Consider the following 17,666-nt stretch of genomic DNA (forward strand, 5'->3'; position numbering starts at 1 on the left):
TCGTGCGGTTCGGGACGGTGGAGTTCGGGGTACCGTTTCCCCATCCTGGAGAAATTAGGATGAAGGATCTAGATTGGATAGAGGGTCGAAAAATGTTTCCTTTCGTGTAAGGAGCATGGTTCCTCCTCTTGCTTTCCTGCTTCGAGACCAGGGAGTCACTGCCGTCCTCTACGTTCGGGACTCGGCAAAAGGGGCGGGTCAGCGCCTGGGATTGGCTGTTATCGTCCGACCCCTCTTACTGCTCTCCACTCTTTCTCGCCTGCAGGCGCCTGCGCAATGGGTTGGCCGTGGGGGGCGGGAAGCGCTTCGGGGCAGTGGATCCCATGTCGGCCTTGAGGCGTTCGGGCTACGGCCCCAGTGACGGTCCGTCTTATGGTCGCTACTACGGGCCTGGGGGTGGAGATGTGCCAGTGCACCTTCCCCCGCCCATATATCCTCCCCTTCGCCCCGAACCTCCCCAGCCTCCCATTTCCTGGCGGGTGCGCGGGGGCGGCCCGCCTGAGACCACCTGGCCGGGAGAAGGCGGAGGTGGAGATGGCTACTATCCCTCCGGGGGCGCCTGGCCGGAGCCGGGTCGAGCTACAGGAAGCCACCAGGTAAGCTTTGAAACATGTGGCTTGGGGGATCCGATAGGGGTGTTTGGTGGGGGAGTAGGCGAGGGTCCTTGCGCTTTTTGTACCTCTAGGTTTGCAATGGCTTGGGTTTCATATTTGTTTTCCTTATGGGGAGTGGATTGGAGAGACAGACGAGAGACAGACTGGGAACATGGGTGGGAGAATATGCTTGTGTTCATTTTGCCCCTCCATTTCTGCTTCGGCTGCAATAAGTGTATCTGTTTCATTAAGAAAGGAAAAAACAACATGCGCTGACTTCTAAGCTTAGTAGCAGGCTGGGGATCTGTCACCACAGAGCGATGTTGGGATGGAATGGCAGGGCTCTGCTTGAGCTCTGACAATTTATCCTGCGTGGCTAGAGTGACTGCAGCCCCCGTTGTCGCTCAGCAACCCCTCCCGCTAGGGGGAAGGAACCTGAACGAGGGGGAGGGAATCTGAGCATTTAGCCCTTTGCTCCTAAAGCTTTGCCCTGGATCGAATCACGAATAATCAATATCGTAAACATCTTTGTTTTATTTAATGTTCACAGCAACTACAAGTTAAATGTCATTACGGCATCCCTATTTTCAAATAACGAAGGCAGATTTGAGAAGTTAACGCATTTGCTTAATGTATTTGAACTTGTAACATTTTATTCTCTGTATTCCTGCCAGAAATGCGTTTCCGTTTTATTAATGTCGTATTTTTAGTAAGGGGCTATCTTTATAGAGTGGTGGCACACCTCTCTTTTCAGTTAGGAAGTATGACAAAATCATTTGTTGAAAGTGTTATTAGCGAAATTCTCATACATTGTTGGTGGGATTGTAAAATGATGTAATGCTTTGGAAGATTGTTGGACAGTTTCTCAAAACATTAAGCATAGAATTAGTGTATGAGACAAGAAGTTCATTCCTAGAGAACTGAAAACATGTCCATATAAAAACTTTTACACATATGTTGGTAGCACCGTTATTCATAACGAAAAATGGAAGTAACCCATACGTCCATCAACTGATGAATGGGTTAACAAGATATGGTATATTCATACAGTGAAATATTATTTGGATATAGAAAGGATTGAAGTACTGATGCATGCTGCAACAGGAGTGAACCTTTAAAAGATCAGGCATCTTGGGTAAAGCCAGTCAAAAAGATTGCATATTGTATTGATCCATTTATGTAAAATGTCCAGAGTACGCAAATTCAAAGAGACAAAAAGATTAGTGATTGCCAGGGGTTGAAGAACAAGAGCTATTGATGAGTTTATGGATTTCTTTTTTCTTCCTTATTTTTTTTTTTTCTTCCTGTGGTACAATCAGGTTGAACCCAGGAGCATTCTGTCTCTGAGTTACATACCCAGCTCATTTTAAAATTCTATTTTGAGTTGGCATATCACTAAGTTGTCCAGGTAGTCCTGGAGCTTATGATGTTGCCTTGGCCTCTCCATTGGCAGGGAGTTGAGATTATAGGCTAGTGCCACTGCCTTTGGCTTTTTTATCTTTTTCTGGGTATAATACGGTTGGGAGTGGGGGCTGCTCTACTACTAAGCTATATTCCCCAGCTCTTTTTTGAGTTTTTATTTTGAGACAAAGTCTGGCTAAGTTGGCCTTGAACTTGCAATTCTCCTGTCTTGGACTTCTGGGTTGCTGGGCTTATTTGCATGTACCATACCACCACATCAGGCTTGATGTTTCTTTCTTTCTTATTTTCTTTCTTTTTTTAAGAGTTTCTTTTTTAGTTGTAGATGGACATAATACCTTTATTTTTTTATGTGGTGCTGAGGCTCGAACACAGCGAATGCTCACGAATGCTAGGCAAGTGCTCTAGCACTGAGCCACAACCTCAATCCCTTGGTGTTTCTTTTTGAGGTAATTTGTACACTTTAAAAGGATGGGTTTATGGTATGCTAGTTATATCTCATAAAATTGTATGAGAAAAATTGCAGTGAGAGTTTACTGTAAAAGAAAGATCTGGAATAAATAAATTGTGGGACTTTTAATTCTGTGATCTAGTGATGAAATGTTTGATTTATAGGTGCCCAGATTTAAAGATCAGTTGAAGGAAAAGAGAAGAGGACCTCCAAACTGCTTATTTACTTTTGTTAGACTTGGCTGTGTTAGCAAAACAACAGTGAATTTTCTGGGGTAGAGATAGCAATGGGTTTGGATAAACCAGAGCAGTTAAGATTTTAGCTTTGTGTAGGGAGTTGTGAGGTGTGGTTGAAGTATAGGTGTACACATAATGTGGGTGATGGGGTTGAAATTGTTGGCAGATAAAACTGTATGTGTATAATTGGCATTTGTAAATCATTTTAAAAGTTTGTATTCTATCATTCAGGTCAAGGATTCTGAAACTTTAAAAGTATAGATTGGTAATTTCTTCTATAGCAGTAGAAAATGAATACAGTGCCTGTTGTCATAGATATTGCAGACTTTTAAAAAAATTTTTTGTCTTTATTGTTTTTATGTAAATTTGATGTTTTTATATTGTTAAGTCTGTCAAACTAAAAACCAAACAAAATAGGAAAGTAAGAATTTTACTACTAAAAAAAGTCTTGGAAGCCTGTTAGAAATGCAGAATCTGCCCTCTTTTAGACTTATACTGCAATGTATTGAGATTCCCAGGTGATTCATATACACATTTATGTTTTTATTTATGAGAAGCTTTGCACTATAGTATTGCATATATTGAGATGATGTTGCATTGAACCAGAATAAAGACTTGACTATATTAACATATTTAAATATGGGCTGGGGATGTGGCTCAAGTGGTAGCTCGCTTGCCTGGCATGCGTGCGGCCCGGGTTTGATTCTCAGCACCACATACAAACAAAGATGTTGTGTCCGCTGAGAACTAAAAAATAAATAAATAAATATTAAAAACTTCTCTCTCTTTAAAAAAAAACATATTTAAATATGACAGGACAAAATTGGAAATCTGCCACTCTCTCCATTTATTATTTATTTATTTATTGTAGTGCTGGGGCTTGAACTAGGGGCCTTTTTTATTTTTTTTTATTTTAATTTTTATTTTTTTTAAAGAGAGAGTGAGAGAGGAGAGAGAGAGAGAGAAACAATTTTTAATATTTATTTTTTAGTTCTCGGTGGACACAACATCTTTGTTGGTACGTGGTACTGAGGATAGAACCCGGGCCGCACGCATGCCAGGCGAGCGCGCTACCGCTTGAGCCACATCCCCAGCCCTAGGAGCCTTTTTTTTAATATTTACTTTTTAGTTATAGGTAGACACAATATCTTTATTTTTTATTTTTATGTGGTGCTGGGGATTGAACCCAGTGCCTCATGCATGGTAGGCAAACACTCTACAGGTGAGCCACAACCCCAGCCCTTGAACTTGGGGCCTTTTATACATTAGGCAAGTGCTTTACCACTGAGCTACATCCCTAGCCCTCCATTATTTTTCCCCCCAAAAGTAATTTTAGGGGGCTGGGGAATGTGGCTCAAGCGGTAGCACGCTCACCTGGCATGCGGGCGGCGGGGTTCCATCCTCAGCACCACATACAAAGATGTTGTGTCCGCTGAAAACTAAAAACTAAAAATAAATATTAAAAAATTCTCTCTCAAAAAAAAGGAATTTTAGGAAAATTTACTTCAAAGAGTTAAACTTTTCTTGTTACCTATCCTTAAAGTATACAGTAAATATCCAGTATTTATAGCACTGTAGTTTGATCCTTGAACTAACAACATCTGCATAACAATTGGAACTGATTGGAAATATTTTGTCTCAGGCTCTACCCCAGATCTATTGACTCTGCATTTTATTTATTTATTTATTTTGGTAGTAGGGATTGAACGTAGGAGTGCTTTACCACTGAGTCACATCCCCAGCCCTTTTTAATGTATTTTTATTTTGAGACAGAATCGTACTAAGTTGCTCAGGGCCTCAATGGGTTGCTGAGGATGGCTTTGAATTTATAATCCTCCTGCTTCAGCCTCCAGTCACTGGGATTTCAGGCATGTGCCACAGCCAGGCTTTGAAACTGCATTTCAACAAGATTTGTTGATGATAAGGTTTATATATAATAATACTTCTTTAAACTATCACCACTAAAATCAACAATATCTTCAAATTGCCAATCCAACAATTTCTTTTCAGTTCTCATACCACTGTCCTTGCCTGGTTTGTACATGACTTCTTGGAGTCTATTATTCTTCAATTATTTTCTCCCATAATATATATTTTTTAGTATTTTTTTAGTTGTTGAAAGGACCTTTGTTTAATCTATATGTGGTGCTGAGAAGCTAACCCAGTGCCTCACACATGCTAGGCAAGTGTCTACCACTGAGCTACAATCCAGCCCCCTCTCATAATATTTTATATCCCTTTTCTCTAGTCCCTATAATTATACAAATGTAAATATATATATACAGGTATTTTATATATATCTATATCTATATATATATTGTATACATATACAATATGTGTAGTATATACATATATGTTATATATGTATATTATATATATTTACTTATTTTTGGTCCTGGAGATTGAACCCAAGGCACTTAACCACTGAGCCATATCCCCAACCCTTTTTTATTTTAATTTAATTAATTTTTATTTTTTTTGTACCTGAGATTGAACTCAGGGGCACTCGATCACTGAACCACAATCCAAGCCCTATTTTGTATTTTATTTAGAGATAGGGTCTCACTGAATTGTTTTAGTGTCTTACTTTTTTTTTTTTTTTTTGCTGAGGCTGGCTTTGAACTCACGATCCTCCTGTCTCAGCCTCCTGAACTGCTGGGATTACATAGAGGCCTATGCCACTGAGCCCAGGTTTGTTTGTTTTTTTTAAAATTTTGAGACAGGGTCTTACTAAGTTACCCAGGGCCTTGCTGAATTGCTGAGGTTGGCCTTGAACTTGTGATCCTCCTTCCTTGTCCTCCCAAGCAGCTGGGATGAAACAGGTATGCCACCAGGCTTGGCTGAATGAGAGGTTTTGATAAGAAGTACTTCTAGAAATTTTCTTTTCTTTGTTTTGGGTCCTGGATTGTGAATTCAGGGGTATTCGACCACTGAGCCATGTCCCCAGTCCTATTTTGTGTTTTATTTAGAGACAGGGTCTCATTGAGTTGCTTAGTGCTTAGTTTTTGCTGAGGCTGGCTTTGAAATTGCCAATGTTAAAATGCATTTTACTGGTGTGTATAAGTAATTAGAACAAATAAAAAAAAGTGAAGGAAAAAAATAAAATAAATTAAAAAATGAGTTAGTAAATAAATAAAGTGAGGAAAAGAATTGAAACCTCTTGTGAACTAGAGGGGATAGAAAGAATTCAGAGTTGGAGGAGAGGAGAAGTACAGGTCATTTCAGAGTAAGGAAAATAGGATAGGATATGCTGGGAAATTTATATTATAGCATATGCTGATAAATGTTATAATCAGTGCTAGGGAAAGGGTGGAAATTGTAGAAAAACTTGGAGAAAACTCAAATGAGATTGGAAATTTTGAAAATTATGATGAGGATAAAGTGATTTTAGATATTTAGCTGTACAAATTATTTATGTATTTTTAAGATAACTTTTGTGAAGATCTTGTTTAAAAATATAAGCAAATTTATAAGTATAACTTGTATAGTACCAGCACTACCCAGATTCCTCCATTATTAGATTTGCTTGGGCCAAAGTTATTTTTTGCAGCAATATTGGTAAGTCACTAAATTTAATCATATATCCATCTTTGTGGTGTGTGTGTGTGTGTGTGTGTGTGTGTTGCGTCTTGAACCCAGGACCTTGAGCATGCTAAGCATACACTCTACCACTGAGTCATATCTCAGCTCTTTACTTCATATGTAACTAGTTAGTTCTAAGACAAAAATGAGAAGGAATTTACTTGACTCTAGCCTTCATCTGAGATTTAAGTAGTATATCTTAGAACAGAAAAAAGTAAATAAATGGCGTTTTGCCACAGAAAATTGTAATTAAATTTCCTTTGCCAGAAAAGCTGTAATTCATATCATAATCACTTGTGAAAACCTTTTATTACCTTTTTTATTTAAACCTTTGTTTTAGTTTATATTTCAGTCAATAAATGAAAAGTTTAGAGTTAGTTCTTCACTTCCTTATGCCATTTTGCCCAAACCATATTCCATTTTTTAGTTCTGATCTTTTTTCCTGAATTTACTAGCTCATTTTCTTCCACTTACAAAAAAATTCAAACCACCTAATCCTAAAAATTCATCCCTAAATCCTGGTATCCAGTGAAGTGAACATTTTTCACTGACGAAAAGTTTAGAATTGGCATCTTAGGGTTTTATTTATTTATTAGTTTAGTTTATAGAATAAAGTTTAGCTTTAGCCAATATCCTTTGAAGCCATTTGTGTTAGGTTGTGTCAGGCTTAAGCACAGACTTTCAGTGTTACTGGACATATTTTTATATTTGTCCCCTTTTGTCCAAAAGGAAGGGAAAAAAAGAGAGACAAGGTGTGTGGGGGGGGACAAAGATGATCTTTTGAAATTGACAATATATTTTTGAAAAAATATATTAAGGGGGATTGAACCTAAGGGTGCTTTATCATTGAGATACACCCCAGACCTTTTTTTTTTTTTTTTTTTGAATTTTGAGACAGGGTCTTGCTGAGTTGCTTAGGGTCTTGCTAAGTTGCTGAGGCTGGCTTCAGATTTGTAATCTCCTTTCCTCAGCCTTCTGAGTTGCTGGGATTATAGGTGTTTACTACCACGCCTGGCTAAAATTAATGATTTTTATTATTTAGTTGAGAATATTCTTATTTTTTTAATTGAAAAAAATAGCATAATTTACATATAGTATATCACACCCATTTTTAGGAATAGTTCTGAATTATAGTTCTTTGTTTCTTTATTTGGTGGAGGGGATTGAATCTGGGGCCTTACACATGTTCTATTACTGAGCTGTTGATCTCTGGTACAACAATTTTGCAGGTATCCCATTCTAAGACATGTAATCAGTTATTAATTTAAGAGAACTTGATTTAAAAAAATTTTTTTAGTTGTAGATGGATACTATACCTTTATTTTTATTTATTTTTTTAATCTGGTGCTGAGGGATTGAATCAGTGCCTCACAAGTACTAGGCAAGTGCTCTACTATTGAGCTACAACCCCAGCCCTGATTTTTTTAAAAAAATATATTTATTTTTTAGTTGTAATTGGACACAATATCTTTATTTTATTTATTTATTTTATGTGGTGCTGAGGATTGAACCCAGGGTCTCGCAGGTGCTAGGTGAGCGCTCTACCGCTGAGCCACAATCCCAGCACCCCCAGCCCTGATTTTTTTTTTAAAAAAATTATTTTTCAATAGAAATTCATATTTAGAAGCTAACTGTGTAAGTCAGGATCTATGCAGGAAAACAGAAACCTCACTAGTTCTTTTGAAACAGATATTTTGATTTAGGGAATTAGTTAAATAGGTATTGGAGTTCTGAAAAGGGAAAAAGAGAAAACAGAAGTAATAGAAGATAGTAACTGTAGGAAGCAAATACAACTTCTAGGGCTGGGGAATAAAGGGAAACTGTTAGGCTTATTAGAACTTGGAAACTTGGAAAATAGGCTGGTGGACCTGAAACCTAAATTGGATGCCAGTTGTACCAATTGCCTTTTTTCGTGTCTCCTCTGAGGCCAATTCTAAGGACCTCATCCATGCTAGACAAGTGCTTTATCACTGAGCTATACCCACACCACTAGCTTTCAAGAATATTTTATAATGTAGCTTTTAAATTTCTTTAATGGATACTTGTATGTATTTCTCTTTCCTTAGTAGTTATTTGTGGGCTAACTATGCATGTTACCAGAATCAACTTCCTATTTAGACTAACTTAATTCCAGTGATATGTAGAAATAAATGTTACTTCTATATAATTTTATATCCTTTTCTCCTTTATGATATAATTGTTATCCATGCTCTATCTATAAATGTTACTTACCCATTGTTACTTATTATACTTACTAATTTATATAATTTTATGTTTTTTAAAGAATCTGAGAGAAGAAAGGAGAGCAAGTCTATATGTTTTAATATATTAGCGTTTCTTTGTTGGGGGATATTGGGTTATATTGGAGATTGAATCTGGGGGCATTCTACCACTGAGCTACATCCCCAACCCTTTTTATTTTATTTTGAGGCAAGTTCTCATTAAATTGTCCAGGCTGGCCTCAAACTTGTGATCCCCATTCTTCATCCTCCTGAGTGGCTGGGATTATAAGCATGTGCCACTATGCCTGATTTAACCTTCTTATCATTTCTGGTATGGTGGTGTATTGAGTGGTGTCAAAAATATCTCTGACACTCTTTTTGTTCAGTCTTCTTTTTCTTCTGTTCTTCAGATTGCATTATCTATACCAATCTATCCTTCAAGTTTGCTAATTCTTTGTTCTGCCATTTCAAATCTCCTGTTGAGCCCCTCTAGTGAAAGTATTACTTTAGTTATTGTACTTTTCAATCCCAGAATTTCTTTTGGATTCTTTTTTTAAAAGTTGTTATTTGGAGTTGCTATTCTCTATTTTTTGCAACATTGTAATCACACCTTTCTTTACTATTTTAATCAGTTTTCTTTAGTTCTTCAAACAGATACATATAATGGCTACTTTGAAGTTTTTTTGTTTGTTTTGTTTTTTTTTTAATCTGACATCTGCTCATATTCATGAACAGTTTTTGTTACTTGCTCTTTTTTATGGGTCATACTTTCCAATTTCTTTGCATGTGCCATAAATTTTAGGTATCATATTTTGGCAACTCAGTGTATTGGTCCAACCACCCTCAACAATAGCTTATTGTTATTTGCTTTTGTTTGTTTTTTGACTGGCTGGATTATTTTGATATACTCCATAACCCCCAACCCCCTTTAGTTTGGAATATATGATATAACCCCCAACCCCCTTTAGTTTGGAGTATATGATATTTGTTCCTCGAGAAGTACAGCCTTGGTTATGCCCATATCACCCAGAGTGACAGAGGTTTTGGGTTAGGGTTAGGGTTAAGATATTGGGAAGCTGAGTCAGGAAGGAAGTGAGGACATAGGTGATATAGAAGATAGGAGAGTTGGAGTGGTAGTAAAAATATGGGAACCTTATACAATCAGTGGAAAAGGACAGAAACCAGGGTAGGTCTGAGAATTTAGATATTAACTCACTACCTCTGGGGTGAGTCAACTTTAGCCCTTCTCTTTTTATTTCTTTTCTCATGATTTACATTCCCTCCCCCTTTTTAAATTGGTGCATTATAATAGTACATGATTGTGAGATTTGTTATTACACATTCATACATGCACACAATATAGCAATATAATTTGGCCAGTATCATTCACGATTCATGCTCTCTTTTTTGCAGAGATGGGGGAGGGTACTGAGGATTGAACTCAAAGGCATTCAACCACTAAGCCACATCCCAAGCCCTATTTTGTATTTTATTTAGAGACAGAGTCTCACTTAGTTGCTTAGCACCTCATCATTGTTGAGGCTGGCTTTGAACTCAAAATCTTCCAGCCTTAGCCTCCTAAACTGCTGGGATTACAGGCGTGCACCACTGTACCTGGTGATGATTCACATTCTTGGTAGAGAGAAAGCAGTTAGTCAGAAGCTCACCCCTAAATCAAGGGGACAAGAGGGAGGGCATTAATTAGAGGAATTTGCTTGATTGGAAGATGAAGTTAGGATTTGAAGTTTGCCTGTAATGTTAAAAAAAAAAAAGAAGTGCTGCTATTCTCTAGTTTCTCTTTTTTTATAAAGGTAATACTACTTGCCTAGCATGTATATTGTCATATAGAATCTTGACATGCTTTGAAAGTATTATGAAGTTTAGAAGTAGTGCAATTAAGCTAAGATATCGATAACCTCTTAGTGGTTACAACTGCCAGTGAATTTCTTTGTGAAACCACATTCAAAATTTAGGAAAAAATTCAGAGATTCTGTCCAACCTTAGAAGTATACTTAAATGATAAAGTTCAAAGAAAATAACTTACAGGATAATAAATGTATTCATATATTAAGCCAGACAATAGATGCTCTGCAAAGTTTTGAGTTGTTCTTGTCTCTTACCAAAGCTTATTGAGGGCTGGGGATTTAGCTCAGTTGGTAGAGTGCCTGCCTCGAATCCCCAGCACCACAATAAATAAATAAACAAACAAATAAATAAAGGTATTGTATCCATCTTAAAAAAAAAGAAAACCCAGCTTATTGAATTGTTGCAAATAATTGAATTAACTTTTTGAGTTGGAAAGGCTGAGGAGATTTATTGTCATGGCTAGATTTACTCCATGTTCTATATTAGTTGTAGAATTTTGTTCTACATTAATTCCTGATGTTGAGGTTATAGGTTGTTACCAGAAAGCCTACCCATAGTGGAAAGGATATGGTGGCTGCTCCTAAGAAAAAAAGAAAAATTCACTTTCAGTAGCATTCTTACACTATTAAATTAGGGGTGTTCACCTCTAGTGATAAGGGGTAGTGACTAAGGAGGAATAAAAGCAAATATTATAAATACATTATAAATGTATTATAAATACAAATGTTATAATATCTCTGGTTTTGCTAATTATCTTTGTTTAAAATTCTTGTACACCTTTATTTTATTTATTTATTTTTATGTGGTGCTGAGGATTGAACCCAGGACCTTGCATGTGCTAGGCCAGTGCTCTACCACTGAGCCACAACCCCTCTCCACTAATTATTTTGATGCGGAATTCCTTCATTGACATTCATTTCCTTCATTTGTTTTGGTGAAATCGGCATAATGCATAAGAACAGTCTTTTACCAGATAGTCAAAAATTGTTTTGTTCCAGGGCATGTAATTAATCATGTAATGTATCTTTATGAGTTTAATAGTGATTAATAATGGTAGGATTCTATTGCTTTTTGTCTGTTTTCTTTTTTGATATCTATATCTTGCCTCTGCCAATTTATTTCAGAATGATGTAAAAATGTTATTGAAAGTGAATTTTTCTTGTTTTCATAGGAGCAGCCACCATATCCTGGCTACAGTTCTAACTACTGGAATTCTCCTGCACGACCTAGGGCCCCATACCCAAGTACATATCCTATCAGACCAGATTTGCAAGGCCAGGTATGGTTGAAAATTGACAAACTTTCTGAATTTGTCCTTAACGAATCAATTAGTTTCAGAACTTGTGGAAATTTTGTAGTGGTAATATGTGAGCTTTGTTTTACTTTTTAATTTAATGGGTTCCACCAGTTTCATTAGTATTTAATTTATTTATTTATTTTTGTGAACCCCCAGTACCTCATGTATGTTGATAAGGAACATATTATCTACAGATCTAGGCACATATTATCTACAGCAAAGGTAACTTGAGGCAGAGTAAATTACTTCTCAGAATCAGGAAAAAACATATATAAAATGTACATGTATCTTAAAAATGTACATATTTAAAAAATTTTTATTTATGACAAATATTTCATTATAAATATTTGAAGTTTATACTAAGAATACAGAAAATATGTACATCTTTTTAGCTACAATACCTTGCTTTATCAATTTTTAATTTTACCAGAGTTCATATTAAAAAAAATACAATTAAAGCTCCTTATGACACTCTTCCCATTTCCTTAAATTATATTTATTATCCTCTTTCTGTTTTTATGCTTTTATACTTGTATTTATATCCATAAACTTTATGTAGCATTATTTAACATGTTTTTAAACTTTGAGTAGTTTCACATTAACCTTTTGCAGCTTCCTTCTTTTTGCTCAGATTTTTATTTTTCTATTGTACATATATGAGACAAGAATTTCTCTAGGGTGTGGAATTGTTGGGTTTTGGTGTGTATATCTTTATTAGGTTTAGCAAATTACTTTTCATAGTGTTTGTACCAGTGAGAAAATATTTAAGTATCATCCATAATCTTGCTGTCCTAACAATAATTGTCAGTTTTTTTTTCTATCTAGATACCGTATTTCTGTATATAAGTAATTTTTAAGGAATACAATTGCAATATGTAGTTTTAAAGCAGCTGCATTTAAGCAGCCTTCAAATGAGTACCTAGAACTTTAGATCCAGATTAGAATTGTCTATAAACTGACTTTCTCTGCAGAATTAGTCTTCTGATGGGTTTTTAGGTAGTCAAATATATGTTTGTCTCTTTAAATTTACTAGTGGAAGCTGAAATAATGGAAATATATTTTCTTTAAAGGGCTGAATAATTAATTCAGTTTTAAAAAACCTGCAGGAGAGTTCCAAGTTCAAGGCCAGCCCTGTCTCAAAGTAAAATTTAAGAAGTCTGGGGATGTAGCTCACACCCCTGGTATAATGAGGCCCTAGTATCTGGTAGAATACACCCCTAGTATAATGAGGCCCTGGTAACTGGTACCTCAAAAAAGAAAAAAAAAAAGAAAGAAAAGAAAAATCATATCACTCGTTTTCCTTCTGGTTGCCTCCTCATATTAATCTTGCCTCACAATCATTCTTTTTGGTATGTTTTATAAATCTTAAAATCTCTAATTAAAAATAGTTTTAATAAACCAAGAATGCATAATTTTTTTATTGATTTTATTGTTTTTTTAAATACACGACAACAGTAGAATGCATTACAATCCTTATTACACATATAGAGCATGATTTTTCATATCTCTGTATATATGTATATATCACAATTTTTCATATTTCTGTTTGTATATAAGGTATGTTGACACCCAGTTCAAGTCTTCGTACATGTACTTTGTATAATGATGACCATCACATTCCACCATCCTTGCTAATCCCCTTCCATCTCTTTCCCACACCTCTTCCCTATCTAGAATTAATCTAATCCTCCCATGCTCTCCCTCCCTACCCCACTATGAGTCACCCCCCTTATATCAGAGAAAATATTCAGCATTTATTTTTTGGGATTGGCTGACTTTACTTAGCATTATCTTCTCCAATGCCATCCATTTACCTGCAAATGCCATGATTTTGTTCTTTTTTAATGCTGAGTAATATTCCATTATGTATAAATGCCACATTTTTTTTTTATCCATTCATCCACTGAAGGACATCTAGGTTGGCTCCACAGTTTAGCTATTGTGAATTGTGCTGCTATAAACATTGATGTGGCTGTGTCCCTGTAGTATGCTGTTTTTAAGTCCTTTTGATATAGTCTGAGAAGAGGAATAGCTGGGTCAAATGGTGGTTCCATTCCCAGATTTCCAAGGAATCTCCATACTGCTTTCCAAATTGGCTGCACCAATTTGTAGTCCCACCAGCAATGTATGAGTGTACCTTTTTCCTCACATCCTGGTCAACACTTGGTGTTTATCTTCATAATAGCTGCCATTCTGACTGGAGTGAGATGATATCTTAGAGTAGTTTTGATTTGCATTTCTCTGATTGCTAGAGAAGAATGCATAATTTAGATACCTCAGAAAGCTGGGAATGGAACCACGATTTGACCCAGCTATCCCCCTTCTTGGTCTATTTCCCAAAGACCTTAAAAGAGCCTATTATAGGAATACAGCTATATTGATGTTCATAGCAGCACAATTCACAATAGCTAGACTGTGGAACCAACCTAGATGCCCTTCAATAGATGAATGGATAAAAAAAATGTGGTGTTTATACACAATGGAGTATTAATCAGCATTAAAAAATGATAAAATCATGACATTTGCAGGGAAATGGATGGCATTAGAGCAGATTATGCTAAGTGAAGCCAGCCAATCCCTAAAAAACAAATGCCATATGTCTTCTTTGATATAAGGAGGGCAACTAAGAACAGAACAGGGAGGAAGACCATGAGAGGAAGATCAACATTAAATAGGGACGAGAGGGGGGAGGGAAAGGGAGAGAGAAGGGAAATTGCATGGAAACGGAAGGAGACCCTCATTGTTATACAAAATTACATATAAGAGGAAGTGAGGGGAAAGGGAAAAAAAAGAGAGAAATGAATTACAGTAGATGGGTTGGAGAGAGAAGATGGGAGGGAAGGGGGGATAGTAGGGGATAGGAAGGGCAGCAGAATACAACATACACTAGTATGGCATTATGTAAAAAAGTAGATGTGTAACCGATGTGATTCTGCAATCTGTATACGGGCTAAAAATGAGAGTTCATAATCCACTTGAATCAAATGTATGAAATATGATATGTCAAGAGCTTTGTAATGTTTTGAACAACTAATAATAATAATAATAATAAATATACTTTACAAAAAAAAGAATGCATAATTTCTTGTTTGTGTTTTTTGAGTTGTCTTTGAGACATTCTGAAATTGGTCATTGTCTCATCCTTAGCAAACATGTTAACTGCAAAGTTGATAGGTGGTATTCTGACTCCGTATTGTTATTAAACATGCATGTTGCAAGTAGTGATCCCTGGACACAGTAGTTATTTGGAGAAAGTAGTTATAAACTCACAGAGATTAAAACCAGGAAGTAATTTTTATAATGAACATAAAGGGCTGGGCATGGTTGCATGCATCTGTAATCCCAGCCACTCTGGAGGCTGTGGCAGGAGGATTTTGAGTTCAAAGCCAGCCTCAACACTTGGCAACTCAGTGAGATCCTGTCTCTAAATAAAATATAAAAAAGGGCTGGGGATATGGCTCAATGGTTAAGCATCCCTGGGTTCAATCCTCAGTGCCAAAAAAAAAAAAAAATTAAGTACTGTAGTTAGGAGCTCCATAAGACAAAAATTGGAATAGCTCTTTAAATTGAGATATTACTTGAGAGAGCAACCAGTGGATGATGGTAGATTTGGCAGTTCCAAAAACAAGTGTTAGTGAAAATTCAAGGTGATGTTTAGTGAAAATTCAAGGTGATGTTAACTGCTGATAATTATGAAGTCTTGGAATACTTTTGTGGTAAAATTTTCCGTATTTTTCATGATAAGCACAACAGGAAGAATTGTGATACTGCTAGGGGAAATCATTTTTTGCTTAGCTCACATCTGTCTGCACTTTTATAGTCATATACCAAATAGCAAGGGAGTCTCAACAGCCTTTTTCTGGGCAAGAAACTTGACCATTTTTCTTCCATATTTACACAATAATCCATCAACTGGGAAACCAACTTTAGTAAAAAGTATTTTATACCAGACAATCTTCAGCTTGCATTGAGATGGCAAATAGTGAGATGTCTTTTAGCTGTTAAATTGTTACCATTTGGGGTTGCTTGGTTTGTTGTCTGGGTTCCTTGTCTCCTTTCAGTAAAGAATTGAAGAACAGGTTACAGATAGCAAACAAGAAGTAGGTTTATTGCAAAAATGACAGAGATACAGCCATAGACTTCTCTGAAAAGAAGGGGCCCTAACCCTGGGAATCTGGTGGAGGAGTTTTGGCCTGTTCTTTTTATAGTCTGAAATTTCCTCCTTTTCTTATCTACTCTCCTGTCCATGGGCTCTTCATTATTATTAATTGGTGCCTCCTGTGTCCATGCATCTCTTTTAGTTTTTGTCTTGGGTCCCCTGTTTAAAAACACAAGTACCAAAGTGTCTGATTGGATTCCCTGCTTGTGTCTACAAGCACTTTTGTCAAGCAGGAAGTTGACCTCATCAGAAGACCCTCTCCATGCTCCTTTGTTCTGGCCTTGCCCTGACCTCTCTTACTGTCTTGCCCTGGCTGCCTAGATCTTATACTTCTTCCTTAAAATTATGTCTTGCATTTTGTCCTAGAGTAAGAGCATTAGTTGTAATTTATCAGAATTTTGAGAGTGCCGATTTTGATTTCTTTTGGAATCCAGAATGGTACTTCAAAGTAAACTATCTGTGGGGAGCCACTCTAAATGATCCGGGTCTTCTATCTTGGAGCAGAGAGGCTTTGACCATCACTACCTCTCTGGTCCTGGAAGTTTGAGGACAAGTCTTCAGACTTAGGCGTTGCCCTACAGCCCTTGGGTCGAATTACATTCACATGCTCTTTGTAACTCCGCCCCTTCTTATAAGAAGGAGGGTCCTCCCAGTAAAAGCCCATTTCCAAACGTGCTTGTGCGCTCTCTCGCCACACTCTCATGACTATCCCTCCATCTCCCATTTGGGGGGCTTGAGGCTGAAAGCAGAGGAGCTGTCCTGAAGTTTGTTTAAAGGTAAAGTGTCTGTGTTTTATTTGGTGTTCCTGGAAATTCACATGAGCGACCTTAAGTTCAGCTGTCCCCATGGGTCAGGAGTGGCAATTATCAAAGAAGATTGTATTTAATTCTTGTGATTTGCTCAGTTTTAGATTGCATATTACCATATCAACTGACAAGTTTTCAATTAAAAGTTGTCTTGCTGGATGAGTGACACATGCCTAAAATCCCAGCAACTCAGTAGGCTGAGTCAGGAGAATTGCAAGTTTGCAGCTAGCCTCAGCAACTTAGTGAGACCCTGCCTCAAAATTAAAAATGAAAAGTTCTGGGAATGTAACTCAGTGAATATCTCTGGGTTCAATGCCAGTACAAAAACAAACAAAAAACTTGCTGTCCTTATACACAGACTGCCTTCATTAGAATAATCTACTTGGATATCAAGGAAATAGCTAGGGTCGTAGCAGCCAACTGGATTTTAGCCATGTCTGAGATTTTATATAATATTTTTAAATGTAAACTTTGTTTACTCTAAAAAGTAATGTAGCTTTATTATTAAAATTTGGGGCTGGGCATGGTGGCACATGTGTGCCATCCCACCCAGATCCTTGGCAGGCTGAGGCAGGAGGATGAAAAGTTTTAGGCCAGCCTTGGCAAATTAGCAAGACCCTGTCTCACACTAAAATTTAAAAAAGGACTGGAAGCCAGGAACGATGGTTCATGCCTGTAATCCCAGCAATTTGGGAGGCTGAGGTAGGAGGATCACAAGTTAAGACAGCCTCAGCAGTTTAGTAAGCAATTTAATGATTCTTTTTTTTTTAAAGAGAGAGAGAATTTTTCAATATTTATTTATTTTAGTTTTCGGTGGACAGAACATCTTTTGTTTGTATGTGGTGCTGAGGATTGAACCTGGGCCGCACTACCGCTTGAGCCATATCCCCAGCAATTCAATGAATCTTAAAAAAAAAAAAAAAAGAAGGAGCCAGACTCCACCAAGCAACTCAGACTCTGTCTCTAAATAAAATACAAAAAAGGGCTGGGGATATGGCTCAATGGTTGAGTACTCCTTAGTCCAATCCCCACTAC

The 17,666-nt window shown here is 36.9% G+C and overlaps 1 protein-coding gene across 1 annotated transcript in view; it reads left to right on the top strand.

Annotated features, from left to right (window-relative positions):
• The first annotated feature begins 7 nt into the window (after positions 1–7).
• Positions 8–17,666, top strand: part of Bag4 (BAG cochaperone 4) — a 29,120-nt gene continuing 11,461 nt past the window's right edge. The window contains exons 1-2 of the mRNA XM_078031214.1: positions 8–596; positions 11,541–11,648. Coding sequence (XP_077887340.1) covers positions 324–596; positions 11,541–11,648 — 381 coding nt within the window. The 5' untranslated portion in view covers positions 8–323. The remainder of the gene's footprint in view (positions 597–11,540; positions 11,649–17,666) is intronic.

The sequence above is a fragment of the Ictidomys tridecemlineatus genome, chromosome 14 (genome assembly GCF_052094955.1).
Source record: "Ictidomys tridecemlineatus isolate mIctTri1 chromosome 14, mIctTri1.hap1, whole genome shotgun sequence".
NCBI lineage: Eukaryota > Metazoa > Chordata > Mammalia > Rodentia > Sciuridae > Ictidomys > Ictidomys tridecemlineatus.